Here is a 17,408-nt window from a genome sequence, read left to right as displayed (position 1 = left end):
TGTGGACCTCCCTGTGCTGGAGGAGGGAGGGAGAGTACGATCCTTTGTCCTGAGCACAGATTCTCTTTGGGGAAACTTGCTAGAAATGGCTGCACCAATGAACACAACCACAAAGGCGATTGCAGTTGGAGTCGGTTTGTGTGTGTGTGTGTGTGTTTAACAGTACGCAAGAAAGCCATTGATGGGCCACCTCTGGTTCCTATCACACATTTTCCAACACAACACCTAATGCCAGAATTTCTTCAGAGGTTGGGGAAGAGAGGAGACCAAAATCCAGACCTCCCCCTTGAGACTTTCACTCCAGAATGTCTCTGTCTGCTGCTTTCCAGGCTTTGGGACAGGACCTGATGCTGAGAAGACCCAGCCCTGACCTGCCTTGTTCTTTCTGCTCCCACAGACTGCAGACTGGCAACCTGGATTCAGTGTGGATCAGCTCTTCCTCTCTCTGACTTCCAAATGGGTACTGCAGATCCAGCTCAGGTATGGAGTTTTAGGAGTACGTTGGTAGTTTTGTGGTGGGGAGCCAGAGCAGGACAGTTACGACATGTGTAAAAGTCTGTTGCCACTTACGGACAATACAGATGGTGAAGCAAAAGGCCACTGTGAACATTTAAAATGTTGATTTATCAAGTATCTCAATGGAAAAAATTAAGATTAAATCATTTCTGCCCAATGTTGCAACAAGGATCAAACGGGTACACCTGTGGGTTGGGCAGAAACGGGTTAAGGAAGGAAGGAAGTTCTAGAATGGTAGTTTCTCAAACTGTGGGTCAGGACCCACTAGGCCAATTTCATGGGTCCCCATTCATTTCAATATTTTATTTTTAGTATATTAGACTTGATGCTCCCCTGGGATGTGACTGCATTTGAGGAAATGTGATAGACCTGTACTTTTAACAAGCTACTATGTATAGTCATTTAACAATGATAGTCAATGGGACTTACTTCTAGGTAAGTGTGGGTAGGGTGCAGCCTAGGATTGTTAAAAATTTCCTGGCAAGATCAACGGGTGTCTCCTCTACCTTATCCTGACCTCTCTCAAGGGCGAGCCAGTGTTGCACTAAGATGCTTGGACGTCTGCTAGCTATATAGCTGGTGGAGATTTGAGTAACCCCATAGGTCTGGCTGGGATGTGGTAAGAATAGAAACTCCCCTGTAGCCGCCTCCTCACCTGCGCTGGCTGCTTCGCAGGCCTTATTTGTGCCGGTGCAGGTGAGGACTGGGCTGCCCATCACTGAACAGTAAGGCCTCCCTCCTTGACAGCATATTGATGAGAACTGTCCTCTCCCAGCAGATCATCCGAAAACTTCCCTCCTGACAGCAGCCATGTAAGCAGAAGAGCACACAGGATGCCAATGAGAAGAGCAAATGCCCAGCTTCCTTGTTCAGCTTTCCCCAAATGTTTTTATCCATTCTGTGGAGACTAAACTGCTTCAAAAACTATCTGGATCCATGATCAGGAAAAGATTATACTTGATGCCTGAAAATACTTGCATGATTCTTCTGGTGAGAAAGGGAAGTGTGGATGTTTTGTCTGGATTGGGAGCCACTCATTTCCTGACTGTGCTGGAGATGCAGAGGAAGGTCTGGGGTCCTGGACACTGTCTGAGGGTGTTTTGTTCTTGCAGGGTCCGGTGATTTTCAAGGATGTGGCCGTGCATTTCACCGAGAAAGAGGCAGCTCTGCTGGACCCAGACCAAAGAGCCTTGTACAGGGAAGTCATGCTGGAGAATTACCGGAATGTGGCCTCTGTGGGTAAGGGGGCTCCTCCATCATGTGGCCAGTGGCTTTTTCTTGCCCTTTTCTTTTTCAGGAAGTCATTTTTGCTGCCTCTGAAACAGGAATTGGCATCTGGTCTGCCAAACAACGTCACCAAGCCCTGTGAGGCCCCAAAGCCAGTGGAAGGCCCCAGCCCCAAAGACCATGCTGTGCCTCCCTCTCCCCTTTTCTTCCTTGATACATGGCAGCTACAAGGGCAGGGGGGAGTCAATATCATGATCATGGGGTTAAAGCTTTATGCTAAGGAGAGGGTGAAGCCATTCCGCATGTAGCTGGGGCACTGATGGAACTTCTGCTGCCAAGCTCATGCGGGGTGGGGAAGAGCACCCCCACCTGAGAACTCCAGCATTCATCTCCCTGTGGTTCAGGCCCTGTGATTCTGAGGTTTGCTCAGAACAGAATATGTATAGCATACAGCTGGCTTGCCATGCTATGCAGTGTGTGCGCTGCTCACGTGTCATGAGGCTCCTTGTTGTTGGCAACTTTCAGTCTCGAAAGACTATGGTATCGCGCTCTGAAAAGTGGTTCTGGCACAGCGTCTAGTGTGGCTGAAAAGGCCAATCCGGGAGTGACAATCCCTTCCACACCGGGAGCAAGTGCAGTCTGTCCCTGGTCTGTCTCCCTGGCTATGGGCCTTCCTTCTTTGCCTCAGTCTGTTGGCCAAGTGTCTCTTCAAACTGGGAAAGGCCATGTTGCACAGGCTGCCTCCAAGCTTCTGTCAGCTTCTTGTTGGACCAGACTCTCTTTGTGAGTCTGGAAAACGTGGTAGCTGCTTTACCGATGCGTTTGTTTAGCTCGGTATCGAGAGAAAGAGTGTCGGAGATCGTTGAGCCAAGGTACACAAAGTCATGGACAACCTCCAGTTCATGTGCAGAGATTGTAATGCAGGGAGGTGAGTCCACATCCTGAACCATGACCTGTGTTTTCTTCAGGCTGATCATCAGCCCAAAATCTTGGCAGGCCTTGCTAAAACGATCCATGAGCTGCTGGAGATCTTTGGCAGAGTGGGTGGAGCTGAGCATGAGGCTCCACACCACCAAGATCAAACTTAACTGGGACTCCCCAGCATCAGGTCTCATGCAACAGGGCAAGACTCCAAAAGGCCCTGAGAAGGAGCAGAGGGAGGTGAGCCCAGCAGCCTGGAGCAGCAGCATGAAACAGGTTGAGCCAGCTTGGCTTGCAAATCGCCCACAAAGTGTGGAACACGAGACGGAATCAGGGTCAAATGCCCACCTCTTTGGGGGTGCAGCACTCACAGAGCCAAGCCAGATGGATCAGCCTCCTGCATGAACTTGAGCTGAACTGAACTGCATCCATAAATTGAATTGGAGCAGAATTCAAGGCATGTCTATTCAGAAGTAAGTCCCAGTGTGTCCAGTGGGGTTTCTTTCCAGAAGGAAAAGGAGTGCAGCCTGCAGGCCTAAACGGGACTGTGTGCATGACTGTGGTCATGGGGGGGGAGAGAGGGAAAGGGCAAATCATTTTCCAGAGAGGAGGTTTAAGGGCTGGTCATTGTTAATGCTGTGACCTGTTCTTGCCCCACGTTTCAAGAGGGACGTGGAGAAGCTGGCGCAGGGATCACACCCTCCATTTGGATTCCTCGGAAATGGCTGAGTTTTGTCTGCCACACAGTTGTGTGTCTTTCTTGTCTTTCCTACTTGTGGCGTAATTGTAGCTAAACTGCCAGGCGTTCTCCTTCACTTACCATCCATAATTTAAATAGTGTGCCTAATTCAAATTAGAAGCTGTGCTTTGTAATAATAAAATTTACAGTATTTATTAAGTAAAACAAACTTTCGTAGTTAGTTGGGCTTTTTATTCTTCCCTTCATTTATCAGATACAGAGATGAACGCAGCTCACTCTCCACTCCCAGACGCGGCCTTTGGCCATGGTCCAGAAGAAGCTTGCCGAGCCCTGCTGTCCAAGAATGATTTCACTCCTTTGGTTTCTTCTCTGCCTTCACCGGGAGAGCTCTGAGGGTTCATGGACCTTCAGCTGAACTTAATGTTCTCTTCTCCTTCCCAAGGGCGATTTCCAGCCACCAAGCCTGACCTCATTGCCCAGCTGGAACGAGGGGAAGATCCGTGGGTGCCTGATGCTCAGGGACTGGATGAAGAGGCCTCTGGCTTTTGTGGGGGTAAGCGATCAAAACCCAAAATAATAATGCAGCTGTCCCTTTAGCGAAACATTTCCACTTAACTTTTATGTTATCGTTTAACATAAGAATGTCGTACACTGCCAGGGTTTTGGGGTGCTCAGAGTTCATGCTTCTCAAACCCTAGAGTCCTCAAGGAACTCTGTTCTGTAGTACTGCCACCACCCTGTATGTGCCAGTGTCTCGGTCCAGGGACACTGAGACCCTCTAGGGTTAATTCTATCCCTTGCAGGCACTGAGCACTTTCTCTAATTAAAGCCTCAGTCCTGAAGTTACTAGTCCTCAGTGAGGATTTGGTAGCTTGCTGAATGGCTAGGCAGGATTCTGAACCTTTGTCTGCACAGACAATGAAACAACTTAGTAAAAAGGATTTTTGCTTTATTAAATACATAGGGTTACATAAAGTAACAAAAGGCAGCAATTGCTAGAGACATAAAACTTCTAGGAAACATCTCAGCATAAATTAACAAAGCTAATTGGCTATCTCTATTATTCCCTACTCTCACCTGGGTCAGCTTTCTTTTGTAGATCTTTCCTCCAGGTTCCTATAAGGCCACATGGCCCTGGTAGATCAGGCTCTCCTGCAGGATGTTGCACCCATGACCTTTTCCACCCAAAAGACAATGACAAAGACTCTCACACACCCCTTGGGCTTTGTTCTTATACTTCTCATGCTGAGGTGACTCTGAACTCATTTAAACTGTCCAATCAGAAGCTCTTGGGGACAGAATCTTCTGGAAGTGGGGCTGAATGCTTGCCTTCTCAGTTCTCCCCCTTCCCACTGGAGATCTAAAGCTGCATTCCATCCTTGATGGGCCTTTCTGGCTGCTGCTGCATAGGTGCTGCATTATCACCTTCCATTGAGTTGTTAATTCCATTGGCTATTGTTCCTCACATCCTTGCAGCTAGAAACTGCAAGCCACTTCTCTGTTACTGGTTAGATTGGTTCAGGTTGAATGTGCTACTAGGCCTAAACTGTACATATTCATGACAAAGAACATGAGAAGAGCCCCGCTGGATCAGGCCATAGGCCCATCTAGTCCAGCTTCCTGTACCTCACAGTGACACAGGACAGCAAGAGACCTGCACCCTAGTGCCCTCCCCTGCATCTGGCATTCTGAGGTAGCCTACTTCTAAAATCAGGAGGTTGCACATACCCATCACGGCTTGTAGCCTGTGATGGAACTTTCCCCCCAGAAATTTGTCCAATCCCCTTTTATCGGCATCTAGGCCAGATGCCATCACCACATCATGTAGCAAGGAGTTCCACAGACTGACTACCCACTGGCTAAAGAAATGTTTTTCTATGGTCTGTCCTCCTCTCCTGACACGCAATATTAGTGGATGTCCCCTGGTTCTGGTGTTGCATGAGAGGGAAAAGAGACTCCCTCTGTCCACTCTGTATATCCCCTTCATAATTTTGTATGTCTTAAAATTTCTACGTCTCAAAATTGTTGTGTCCAGCAGGGCTCTTCTTTTATATATTGAAGTGTTTTTGCAACTGCATTTTCCTCTTAATAGATGCTGTTTAAAATTTGTATTGTGTTTTGATCTCTATGAGCTGCTTTGGAGGTTCTTATTAAAAGATGGCCTATAAATATTTGTAATCATAAGGCTGCGGTGGGTTCTGGAAGAACTGCCAGATCCTGGCCCCATCTGCTCCTGCCCACCCACCCGCCTTCCCCATGCCCTCCGGACTCCTGCGCTGGCCTGGAAAGGCCAGCACAAACTTATCTTCCTCCATTACTTCGGAGGCTGGATGCAGCCTCTGTACCTGTTTAGCTGACTTCCGTAGAGGTGCAAAAAGGCTTTACAACACGTTTGTTACCCTCCCGGGCCAGTTCCAGGGCCTTGAGAGGCACTTTTTCAAGTGGGGGTTCCTCTTTTATTTAGCAGGGGGAGAGTAACTGGCCCACCTCCCCCCAGCAGTGTATTTTCTAGTGGCTGTCTGCTGGTGTTGCATCTTTTTAGATTGTGAGCCCTTTTGGGACAGGGAGCCATTAGATATTTGATTTTCTCTGTAAACCGCTTTGTGAACTTTTTGTTGAAAAGCGGTATATAAATGTTGTTGTTGTTGTTGTTGAGACGGCCCAGGTGCAATTAGGATTGCACTGTAAGTGTGCCTTCTCCTTTTACTCTCTTCCTCTGTTTAGTTTGGGCTCCTACTCTCAGGTGAACTCTGGTCAACTCACACTGGACCTGTTTAGACTTGAGTTTTAGTGCCCTGTCCAAATTATGCCTTCCTGCTTTGATTGATTGATTGATTGACAGCCCTCACTTAGCTCCTGTGTCCCAATTTACTTGACCTTTAAATTATGTTCTAACTTAGATTTAAGTTCTAAATTGGGTTAAGAGTAAGGTAAATTTAAATGAAGTAGAAAAACTTCTTTTCCTTTTTCCTCCTCTGTTTTGTTTACTTTCAAAGTGCCTCTGCCTTGAGCTCTTACTCTCCAGTAGACTCTGCTGCTCCTCAGAGTAGGCCTATGTAGACTTGGGATGTAACTCCCTTCAGAATCAGCTCCTTGTCTAAAGTCTGCCTTACTGTTTTTAATTAAGCAAGCACTTATGTATTACCTTTATTGTGATCACCCAGCTCCTGTGCCCCAAATTACTGGACCTGAGAAGTCCTCCCTCAGGTGAGACGAAGTCCTAACTTTAGATAAAGCTAAATTTGAAAATAGATTTAAGGTTAGAAAACTGAGAGTACACTTCCCTTCTCTTACTTCTTCTCCTCTCCTAAATGTAGAGAGTACATTTGCCTTCTCCTTCTCTTCCTCCCTCTCCTTGTACATAAATAAATAAATAAATAAATAAATAAATAAATAAATAGGTATTTATATACCACCTTTCTGGTCATCTGATTACTCCTCTGACTTTCAAGGTGGTTTACATAGGCAGGTGTTTCTAAATCCCTCAAGGGGATTTTTACAATCATAGAGGTTCTCTCTTTCAAGAACCAACCACATTTCAGAATAGATCTTCCTAGTTTGGTCTCACTTCTGACCTCCGGTTCTTCCATGCAGGCTGGTAAGCAGCTCCATCTCTCACATGGAGGGCAGCCAAGATGCTTCTTGCTCACACCAAGAGCAGGTAGAATCACTCAACTGGGCTTGTCAGCTGCTGCTCAGTCGTTCAAGAATATGCCGATGTCCTCGAGCTGGCAACCTTCTGATGTTATCTTTAAGCTAACGGAGGCTCTACCCTCTAGACCAGACCTCCTGCTCTTTGTACAAATGCTTAACTTGCTCTGTCTTACTTGGCACTTTGTTCCAGGAGGCCACCATTTTGGTCCTGCCTTTCTGGGAAATGGTCCATTTATCTTAAATTGATGGCATTTGCAAAATATATAAACTACACTGACCAGTCCAGTGGTTCTTAAACTTTTTCCCACTGGGGCCCACATTGAAAGTGACACTCTATTGGGATGCAGCTTTCTGAGCCTTACTACCCACAAGTAAAGGTGCATGCATCACTCAGTTTCACTTTCCATACAGCTGTAAACTTTTTCCTTGTCAGCTGGGGGGGGGAAGAACTTCTTTCTCAAGAGTGTGTTGGGGACTGTGTTCATAGAACATTTTGGTAGTATTGCTTCCCCCTCAGCCTGCTCTTCAGTGTTAACCAAGGTAAGTTTGCATACTCATGAGTAAACATGTACATGATGCTCCGTTTCCGTAAGGCTCAGTACATTTTCTTTGTCAGCTACCAGCTTGTCAGTTACTAAAAATGACAAGCTGACAAACTCATCAAAAATCAGATTATGGCCCATAGTTTGGGAACCAGTGCACTAGAATAATTAAAACTTAGCAGTGAATCAGTAAACAAAAACACTGAACTAACCAAGGACTGGGCAGAGGCTGCCAATATACTGCTTTACTCGCCACCAAAACCCTGAATTCCATAAGCAGAACCAATTGCAAAATAGTGGCTGGATATATACACAGAATGCCTCTGAGGACAGGGACTTAGACTTGCCATTTCTCTATTCATATATTGAAAATATTTTCTTTTGTTCCAGGAAGCAACAGACAAGATAATGAGAATCAGGGGCAGCCCCACTGGGTGTCATCAAAAACTGTCATGCATGATGTCCAAGACGTGACCTTCAGAGACCAAGGCAGAACAGAAAAGAAGGAGCAAAGATGGACAGGGAAATGGAGAAATCAATGGGAAGCTTTTCAGGGTGGAATTGTCATCCTGGAACAACCAGAAAAAGAAAACAGAGAGAGCGAGGAACAAGGCTCTCAAGGTGCAAAAACTTTCAGGAGTAAATCAGAACTGAGAAGTCAAAGAAACTACACAGGGGTGAAGAACTATAAATGCATGGAGTGTGGAAAGAGCCTCAGTACACGCTCAAACCTGGCAGTGCATCAAAGATCCCACACAGGGGAGAAACCCTATAAATGCATCGAGTGTGGAAAGAGCTTCAGTCAGAGCTCATACCTGGGTGTGCATCAAAGAACCCACACAGGGGAGAAACCCTATAAATGCTCCGAGTGTCAAATGAGCTTCACGGAACGTAGAACACTAACTAGGCATCAAAGAACCCACACAGGGGAGAAACCCTATAAATGCTTGGAGTGTGGAAAGAGCTTCAGAAACAGCTCATACCTGACTGTGCATCGAAGAATCCACAAACAGGAGAAACCATATAAATGTTTGGAGTGTGGAAAGAGCTTCAGTCAGAAAACATACTTGACTTATCATCAAAGAACCCACACAGGGGAGAAACCCTATAAATGCATGGAGTGTGGAAAGAGCTTCAGTAAGCGCTCAAACCTGGCAGTGCATCAAAGATCCCACACAGGGGAGAAACCCTATAAATGCATCGAGTGTGGAAAGAGCTTCACTACACGCGCATGCCTGGCAGTGCATCAAAGATCCCACACAGGAGAGAAACCCTATAAATGTTCCAAGTGTGAAATGAGCTTCACAGATCATAGAACACTAACTGGACATCAAAGTACCCACACAGGGGAGAAACCCTATAAATGCTCTGAGTGTGAAAAGAGCTTCACTGAACGTCAAAATCTAAAAGTGCATCAAAGAACCCACACAGGGGAGAAACCCTATAAATGCATGGTGTGTGGAAAGAGCTTCAGTACGCGCTCAAACCTGTCAGTGCATCAAAGATCCCACACAGGGGAGAAACCTTATAAATGCTCCGAATGTGAAATGAGCTTCACATACCGTAGAACACTAACTGGACATCAAAGTACCCACAAAGGTGAGACGCCATATAAATGCTTGGAGTGTGGAAAGCATTTCAGTTGGAACAAAAGCCTGACTTTGCATCAAAGAACCCACACAGGGGAGAAACCCTATAAATGCTTGGAGTGTGGAAAGAGCTTCAGTGTGAGCTCACACCTGACTATACATCAAAGAACCCACACAGGGGAGAAACCCTATAAATGCTTGGAATGTGGAAAGAGCTTCAGTGTGATCTCACACCTGACTGTACATCAAAGAATCCACACAGGGGAGAAACCCTATAAATGCATGGAGTGTGGAAAGAACTTCAGTACGCGCTCAAACCTGGCAGTGCATCAAAGATCTCACACAGGGGAGAAACCCTATAAATGCTTGGAGTGTGAAAAGAGCTTCAGTACGCGCTCATACCTGGCAGTGCATCAAAGATCCCACACAGGGGAGAAACCCTATAAATGCTCCGAGTGTGAAATGAGCTTCATAGACCGTAGAACACTAACTGGACATCAAAGAACCCACACGGGGAGAAACTCTATAAATGCTTGGAGTGTGAAAAGAGCTTCACTTACAGCTCTAGCCTGACTATGCATCAAAGAACATTGGTGAATTAATAGCAGATTGGATTGATTGCCCAAAAGAGGAGATTTCCCAAGATTTAGATACCGTAAGAAGAGTCAGTACATTATATATAAGACAACATGATCTGCCCAGGGAAATTCATGTGAGATTCATCAGAATTGGCATAGTGATAAATTACTGAAGCTATCACAGGAGAAAAAGTGGACGGTTGATGGAAATAGAATTAAAATATTGAAGAGTAAGATATTCCCATGGAGAGTAAGAGAGAAGCGAAAGTAGACTGAGAACGTAGTAAAATTCTTAAGAGGAAAGGGAATCTCATACAGATGGCTTTTACAGAAGGTATCCTCTTTCAATTCCAGTAACAGGGATATAATATAAATTTAATAATGAAAGTGGTGAGAAGAGAAGAATTAGTAGAACAAATAGAGCAGTGGTTCTCACACATTTAACACTGGGACCCACTTTTTAGAATGAGAATTGGTTAGGACCCACTAGAAGTGATGTCATGACCAGAAGTTACATCATCAAGCAGGAAAATTTTTAGCAATCCTAGGCTGCAATCCTACCAACACTTACCCAGGAGTAAGTCACATTTACTATCATTGTAAGAGAATATATATAATTGTCACAAACATCATCCTTGGGGTAGGGAAGGACCAGGGGAGACTCCCAAATCAACCAGGATTTAACCTTCCTCCACCTACACCAACCTCCACAAACCCCCAAGAGCAATTTTTTTTATTTAGCTTACTCCAAGCCCAGGTCCTATTAACATATAATTCCTTGGTCAATAATTGCACCCAATTTTTCATGTAAAAGATTTTTATTTTAAGGGAGTTTCAGTTACTCCAAAAGACATAGTTACATGCATTACAGTAGCTAAAAACAAGAAACTAAAAAGAGGCTAAAACTACCATCATACAGGTCTCTCAGCATTTTCAGTATAAAAGATAACCCCCAGCTCCCTTCCTCCTCCTGTGTCAGTTTTCAGGCACCCATGCCCTGCTTTTATTATCTAAATTACTGATGCACTACACCTGGGTAGCAAACAACTAACTTAATCCATCTTAAAGGGAAAGGCACTTGCCCCACCCTGTGACAATAGTAGCTTGTTAAAAGTACAGGTCTGTAACATTTCCCCAAATGCAGTTACATGCCATGGTAGCATCATCTCATATATTGAAAATAAAACATTGAAATGATTGGGGACCCACCTGAAATTGACTCATGACCCACCTAATGGGAACACTGAAATAGAGGATTTAGAACGGGAATCGGAAGGGAAAAAACCAGATGATAAAGAGAAGAATTGAAGAGATTAAAGGAGCAAGTGGTAGACGTTCAACGATAACAAGAACAAAAAGATACAAGGAAAGATAATTAGTGCAAAGAAGCATGATGGTTAAAGGAAGCTGTAGTATTTACTTAGTCAACATAGTGCACAATCCTAACCAGGTCTACTCAGAAGTAAGTCCTCTTTTGTTCAATGGGACATACTATCAGGAAAGTGTGGTTAGGATTGCAGCCATAATGGGTTAAACATACTTTAGAAATATAAAAAGTCTTCTTTAAATGTAAAAATGAAATATGGATATAACTGTTTTATAGATAAGAACATAAGAACAGCCCCCTATGAAATTGGTAAAAATGAATCAGAATGTATCAAAATATTGCTTAAAATATAAGTGTGTGGAAGGATTGTTTTATTGTATGTGGTGGTCATGTAAACAAAAAAATGCAATTATATTGGAGAATGGTAAAGAGTTTAATACAAGAGATTGTTGACATTGTTAACATTGTTTGAAAGCTGAATTATTTTTTGTTCAATATTATTTTAGATGTTATAGATAAAGAGAATGATGTGTATTTAGTTATGATGGTATTAACAGTTGCTAGAATTTTATGTTAGACCAGCCATTTTCAACTGGTGTGCCACGAGTGGTCTACAGGTGTGCCACAGGAATTTGGGGGAAGATCATTTATTAGTAGGGCCAATGGGGTTGTGAGCCGCCCCTTGGCAGCAGGGTGTGCCTTGTCAGTTCACAAAAACCTGATGGTGTGCCTTGACCATTTTAGTGCCTTGTCAGTGCGCCAGGAGATGAAAAAGGTTGAAAATTGCTGTGTTAGATATTGGAAAGATTTTAGAACGTCAATGAAAGATGAACTAATAGAAAAAATAATAAATGTCATGGAAATGGACAGACTTTCAGAATTATTTATTAACAACAAAAATAGATACAGATTGAGCAATGGAAGACATTTTATGCATGGTTGAAAATGAACATTTAGAAAATATAATTAGGGCATTTGGAAGAATTTATGATGCATGATATGGATAAATGATAATAAGAGGTGAAAGCAGAAGAGAAATTATAGAGTGGGAGATACAGTGTGAAAAATTAGCAGAAGTGGCGTATGGTATTCTGCCCTCCCAAATCTATGTGTATGTTTGTATTGGTTTGTATTGTCGATGTTTTGTTGATGGTTATGATAAAAAAATATAGAGTAGAAATTAGGAATGTCTAGTTTATACTTGTACAGATTAAAATAATACTCAGGCATACAGTTGTGATGTTCCCTGAACCTTCCTCTCTCAGAGCAGTAGAGTTACTGGTCGTATTACAAAACCGATTGGACAAAAGGAGGTAGAGCTTCACACAGTGTGTAGTTAGCCTGTGGAATGCTTTGCCACAAGGTGTAGATAGGGTCACTGGCTTCGATGGCTCTAAAAGTGTCATCCATGGAGTGGCCATTTGCCATCAACATGCCAATGTGTTGCCGATCGGCCAGTGTGATGGCACTTGGCATCAATGTCATTGCCGGGGCTGACTGACTCTACTGAGCTGGAAGGATGGGTTTGGGGGCCCTGGTGCCAGTTAGTGATGTATTCAGGTCTTTTACTTCGAGGCTGAAGGCTGGGAACCCAAAAAGGAGGTGATGGTGGGGTGTGGGGGAGGGGCAGGAGTTTCAATAACTGGAGGGAGGCGTAAGAGTGGAAGGAGTGAGCAGGGAGAGGGAGACCTGAGAGAGCTGCAACTGAGGACAGAGGCACACAGAAAGGGGGAGAGAAGTGGAGGAGGAGGACCAAGGAGGAAGAGGGGGCATGCATCAGCAGCAGAGAGGGAAGTGTCTGTGCTCAGGTGCATGCAGGTTGCATATGGTCATCATGGCTGGTGACCTCCACAAAAGAGTCCAATTGCCTTTTAAAGCCATCTAGGCCAGTTTCCATCACAACATCCTGTGGCAAAAAGCTTGTGGGCTGGTACGAGGTCTGGCTGCCATCATCTTCTGTCTGCTGTCTGCTTTCCGACTGAGCTGTTCCCAGGAGAAGCTAGAATCGGAACAATGGCGTGAAGCCACACAGCTGTCTGAACTAGGGGTGTCAAGCATAAGGCCTGCGGGCAGGATGTGGCCCATGGAACATCTTTCCCTGCCCTCAGGGTCTCCCAGCACCACTGTCAGCTGCTGAGCTGTGGTGAGGTGTCACTGCTGAAAGGTCAGCCCCACAATAATTGGGCTCTCCCATGTCTTGAAAATATGATCAAGATTTGCGTATTTTCTCTTCTGTCATTTGCAGCTAAGTTCCTGAGTGAGTAAAAGTGCTAATTTCTGATCATGACCTGCTTAATGACATCACTTAATGACATCATGACAGAAGCACAACCACCTCTTTTTCCTGTCCTTTCAAACTTAAGGAGCTCCGAGAGAAACAATGAAGGGAAAAAAGTGAGGCCAGGGCACTTGTAAGCTGCCTGTGAATGAATTCCAGGGCATAGAATTACTCTAACAAGCTCCCAGCAAGAGGTCAGCATTGCTGGGGTGTTAGCACAGTCTGCCATGGTTCTGCTCTTTCAGGGGGAAAGGACTTTTTTATGCTTTAAGTACCAAGAGATTGTTTGAGCGAAGCAGCAATTGTGTCCTGCTTGCCACGCGCTTTCAACAGACAAAAAGGGTTTCCTGACAGAGGTGAAGAAAAACACAACAAACAGATCTTCGAAGGAGCTGGGAATTTGTCCCTGTGAGACTCTCATCCAACTTCCTTGGCCAAGACCCTTCGCTTTTCGTGGAGTCTTTCAAAACGATCATTTAATGTTTGCAGTCGTTGGGGAAGGAGAACAGTTCTGAAGAAAGGAATGCTGCAAGGAACTTGAGGATTCTTACTTGGGGAGATATGAATTAGAGCCGCGATTTTCAACTCCCTGGGCTCCCTGGGGCATTTGGTGGGCCACTGTGAGATACAGAAAGCTGGACTAGATGGGCCCATGGCCTGATCCGGCGCGGCTCTTCTTATGTTCTTATAAGTTCTAGCTGGTGATCTGTAGCAGGTTGGTGTGCCATGAATGGTCTGCAGGTGTGCCACAGGAATTTGGAGCACAGGGGTTGAAAATCTCTGAAAAACTCCCCAGGTTCTGTGGCTCTGTTTTCACAGCTACTATCTGTAGTAACAAGTTGTCCGGCAGAGCTGGCAAAAAGCGACAATTTGTTACTACAGACAGTTGCCCTAGAAACAGAGCCTCAAAACCTGAAGGAGTTTCCCAGAAGCGACATCACAAGAGGGGAAGACCATCGAGAATATCACAGAGGTCTGTGCAGAGAAAAATTAGAATTAGAGGATGGTCTTAAAACTCTAGGTTGGAGGAGGGTAAGTGGCAATTGAAACCATTACTTTTGTACTTTTCCTCCAAGGAACTCAGTGCCACCATCCTCCCCTTTTCCTGAACCACCACCCTGTGAGGTAGGGCCGAGCGGAGAGATGTCAACTAGCCCAAGATCAGCCAGCAAGTGTAATGGTCAAGGGGGAATTTGAAGCTTTTAAATTTGATACTCTAACCACTAGATCACACCACCTTTATTTCTGAGGGCATGGTGACATTAGGTGAGGGCTTGTGACAAATGGCTTGTTCCATTTTTTGCCCATCCAAAATAGCAAAATATTTTTTACAGGTCTGATTCTTTTATGATTTGCTATTCTATGCTCTTTTTACTTGTCTACTTTTTATCTGACTGCTGTTTTTATGATATGTGTTAATTTGCTTTTATCTGTTTTAAGTTATGTTTTTAATCTGTTTTAACCTGTTGTAAGCCGCCTTGAGTCCCTTCGGGGAGAAAGGTGGGGTAAAAATAAAGTTATTATTATTTTATCTCAGATAGCAAACCATTTTCAAGACACAGGCATAGCACTACAGAACAACATGATCAACCATCATCGTTATTTTTAATTATGCGTCCTAAGAATGACTCCACTCTCTCTGTACTTTGGCTGTTAAGATTCCAGCTCAAACAAGAGTAGTGCCCAGTATGGTCCGTTTCAAGAGGCACACGAATCACCGTCCCCCTCTGCACTGGGGCTCCCACGGATATCACAGCCCCACGGAGATCACAGGGGACAGTGCCATGCAGGGTGCTGAAGGCATTTCACTTCTAGGTCAAGGGCAGGAACTGATGTACAAGCTCCAGACAGGTAAAAAAGACTGCATATTCCTCTAGCTAGGTGCATGGCTACATGTTCATCATGATGCCTTCATGCCTAGTATAATGTATTGGCAACCTTCAGTCTCGAAAGACTATCGCGCTCTGAAAGGTGGTTCTGGCACAGCGTCTAGTGTGGCTGAAAAGGGAGTGACAATCCCTTCCACACTGGGAGGAAGTGCAGTCTGTCCCTGGTCTGTCTCCCTGGCTATGGGCCTTTGCCTCTTTGCCTCAGACAAAGTGTCTCTTCAAACTGGGAAACCCTTTAGTGTCTCTTCAAACCCTCTTCAAACCCAAAGTGTCTCTTCAAACCCTCAGGCCAAGTGTCTCTTCAAACTGGAAAAGGCCATGCTGCACAGCCTGCCTCCAAGCGGGCCGCTCAGAGGCCAGGGTTTCCCACCTGTTGAGGTCCACTCCTAAGGCCTTCAGATCCCTCTTGCAGATGTCCTTGTATCGCAGCTGTGGTCTACCTGTAGGGCGCTTTCCTTGCATGAGTTCTCCATAGAGGAGATCCTTTGGGATCTGCCCATCATCCATTCTCACGACATGACCGAGCTAACGCAGGCGTCTCTGTTTCAGCAGTGCATACATGCTAGGGATTCCAGCACATTCCAGGACTGTGTTGTTAGGAACTACTATCAATTTAATTTAATTTTCACATTTTTATGTTGTTCTTTCTCCAAGAAGCTCAGGGTGCAATACATGGTTTTTCCGCTCCTTCTCACAACAACCCTGTGAGGTAGATGAAGCTCTGTGTGTGCTACCCAGCAGTGAGATCGCGACACGAGCCTCCAGACAGCAGCAGAGGGCTCACCACGGCAAAACCGTACAGTGCAAAAGCCCTCCCACCTGCCCTGACCCTCTTACTACTGTTTAGAGCAGTCATTTTCAACCACCATGCTGTGGCACACTGGTGTGCCGCAAGCAGTCCACAGGTGTGTCACAGGAATTTGGGGAAAGGTCATTCATTAGTGGGGCCAATGGGGGATGTGAGCCTCCACTGGCAGCATGGTGTGCCTTGCCAATTGTCAAAAGAATTGTCAATTGACAATGTTTTATTTTTATTTTCCAAAAACAGAAATAAACACACATAAAACATAACACTAAAAACACAACCAACTTCACTACACAAAAAAAGGGGGTGCAGGAAATCATATATCATTATCATATATCCCTAAAACTTATAAATCATTACAGTTTCCTCTTTTAAATTTACCTCTTAATATCATTTTTCATTCATCATTCATCTGTTATATCATATCATAGTATATATGTAATACAATCATCTAAATGCCCTATCATATATTTCTAAAACTTCATTTTCAACCAGGCATAAAATTCCATTGTGTCGCTTTTCGTTGTTGATCCAAATTTTCTGAAAACCTGTCCATTTCCACCACATTCATTATTTTCTCTATTAATTCATCTTTCAATGGTATTTTAAAATCCTTCCAATATCTAATATACAAAATCCTCACTACAATTAAAATCATAACTAAATACACATCTTTTTCTTTATCTATAATATCTAAAATAGTTTTAAACCAAATAATTCAGGTTGTTAAAATGTGTTGCTCTAAGAAGTTTTATATTATGCTTCCATATCTGTTCCCATTTATCTATTATGATATTATGACCTATATTTTGTGCCCATTTTATCATACATTGTTTCTATTTCTTCTTGCATATCAAAATCCAATTAAAACATATACATTTTTAAAGTATATTTTTCTTTTGTTCCTAGCAATAGTCTATCAAATAGCGTCTGTTCCATATAGAAATCTTTTTATTTGTCTCCCCCAAATCTTGAATCTAATTATAGGTGCGTCCACCAGCCCATCTCTACACCTTGCCTTGACAATTCTTTTTTCTCTTCTTCCTCACTCTCCATGGAACATGTCTCAAAATTCTAGCTTTATCATCCACTGTCCATTTCTTTTCTTGTGGAGCCTTCAGTAATTTATCTCTGTAAAAGGTTCTGATGGATTTCACATGAATTTCTCTTGGTAATTCAGGTTTTCTCAGATAAAAATTGCTCATTCTTCTCACTGAATCTAATCCATTAGGTATCTTCTCCATCGGTGTATCAATCCATTCTGATATTAATCTGACAATCTGTCGCGACGTATCTCCTCCATTCTCTTCTGGTATATTTTGTATCCTCACCACTCGAGCTGCATTATCCATCTGAGTTTCCATTAACATTGTCTCTGCATC

General features: G+C 44.1%; 1 protein-coding gene across 1 annotated transcript in view; it reads left to right on the top strand.

Moving 5' to 3' along the window:
- Positions 1–345: 345 nt before the first annotated feature.
- The window catches only part of LOC136635827 (zinc finger protein 585A-like), a 44,618-nt gene continuing 27,555 nt past the window's right edge, over positions 346–17,408 (top strand). The window contains exons 1-2 of the mRNA XM_066610950.1: positions 346–480; positions 1,629–1,755. Of these exons, the coding sequence (XP_066467047.1) occupies positions 457–480; positions 1,629–1,755 (151 nt within the window). The 5' untranslated portion in view covers positions 346–456. The remainder of the gene's footprint in view (positions 481–1,628; positions 1,756–17,408) is intronic.

The sequence above is a fragment of the Tiliqua scincoides genome, unplaced genomic scaffold (genome assembly GCF_035046505.1).
Source record: "Tiliqua scincoides isolate rTilSci1 unplaced genomic scaffold, rTilSci1.hap2 HAP2_SCAFFOLD_104, whole genome shotgun sequence".
Taxonomy (NCBI): Eukaryota; Metazoa; Chordata; class Lepidosauria; order Squamata; family Scincidae; genus Tiliqua; species Tiliqua scincoides.
This window is presented reverse-complemented; position numbering and strand designations above follow the sequence as displayed.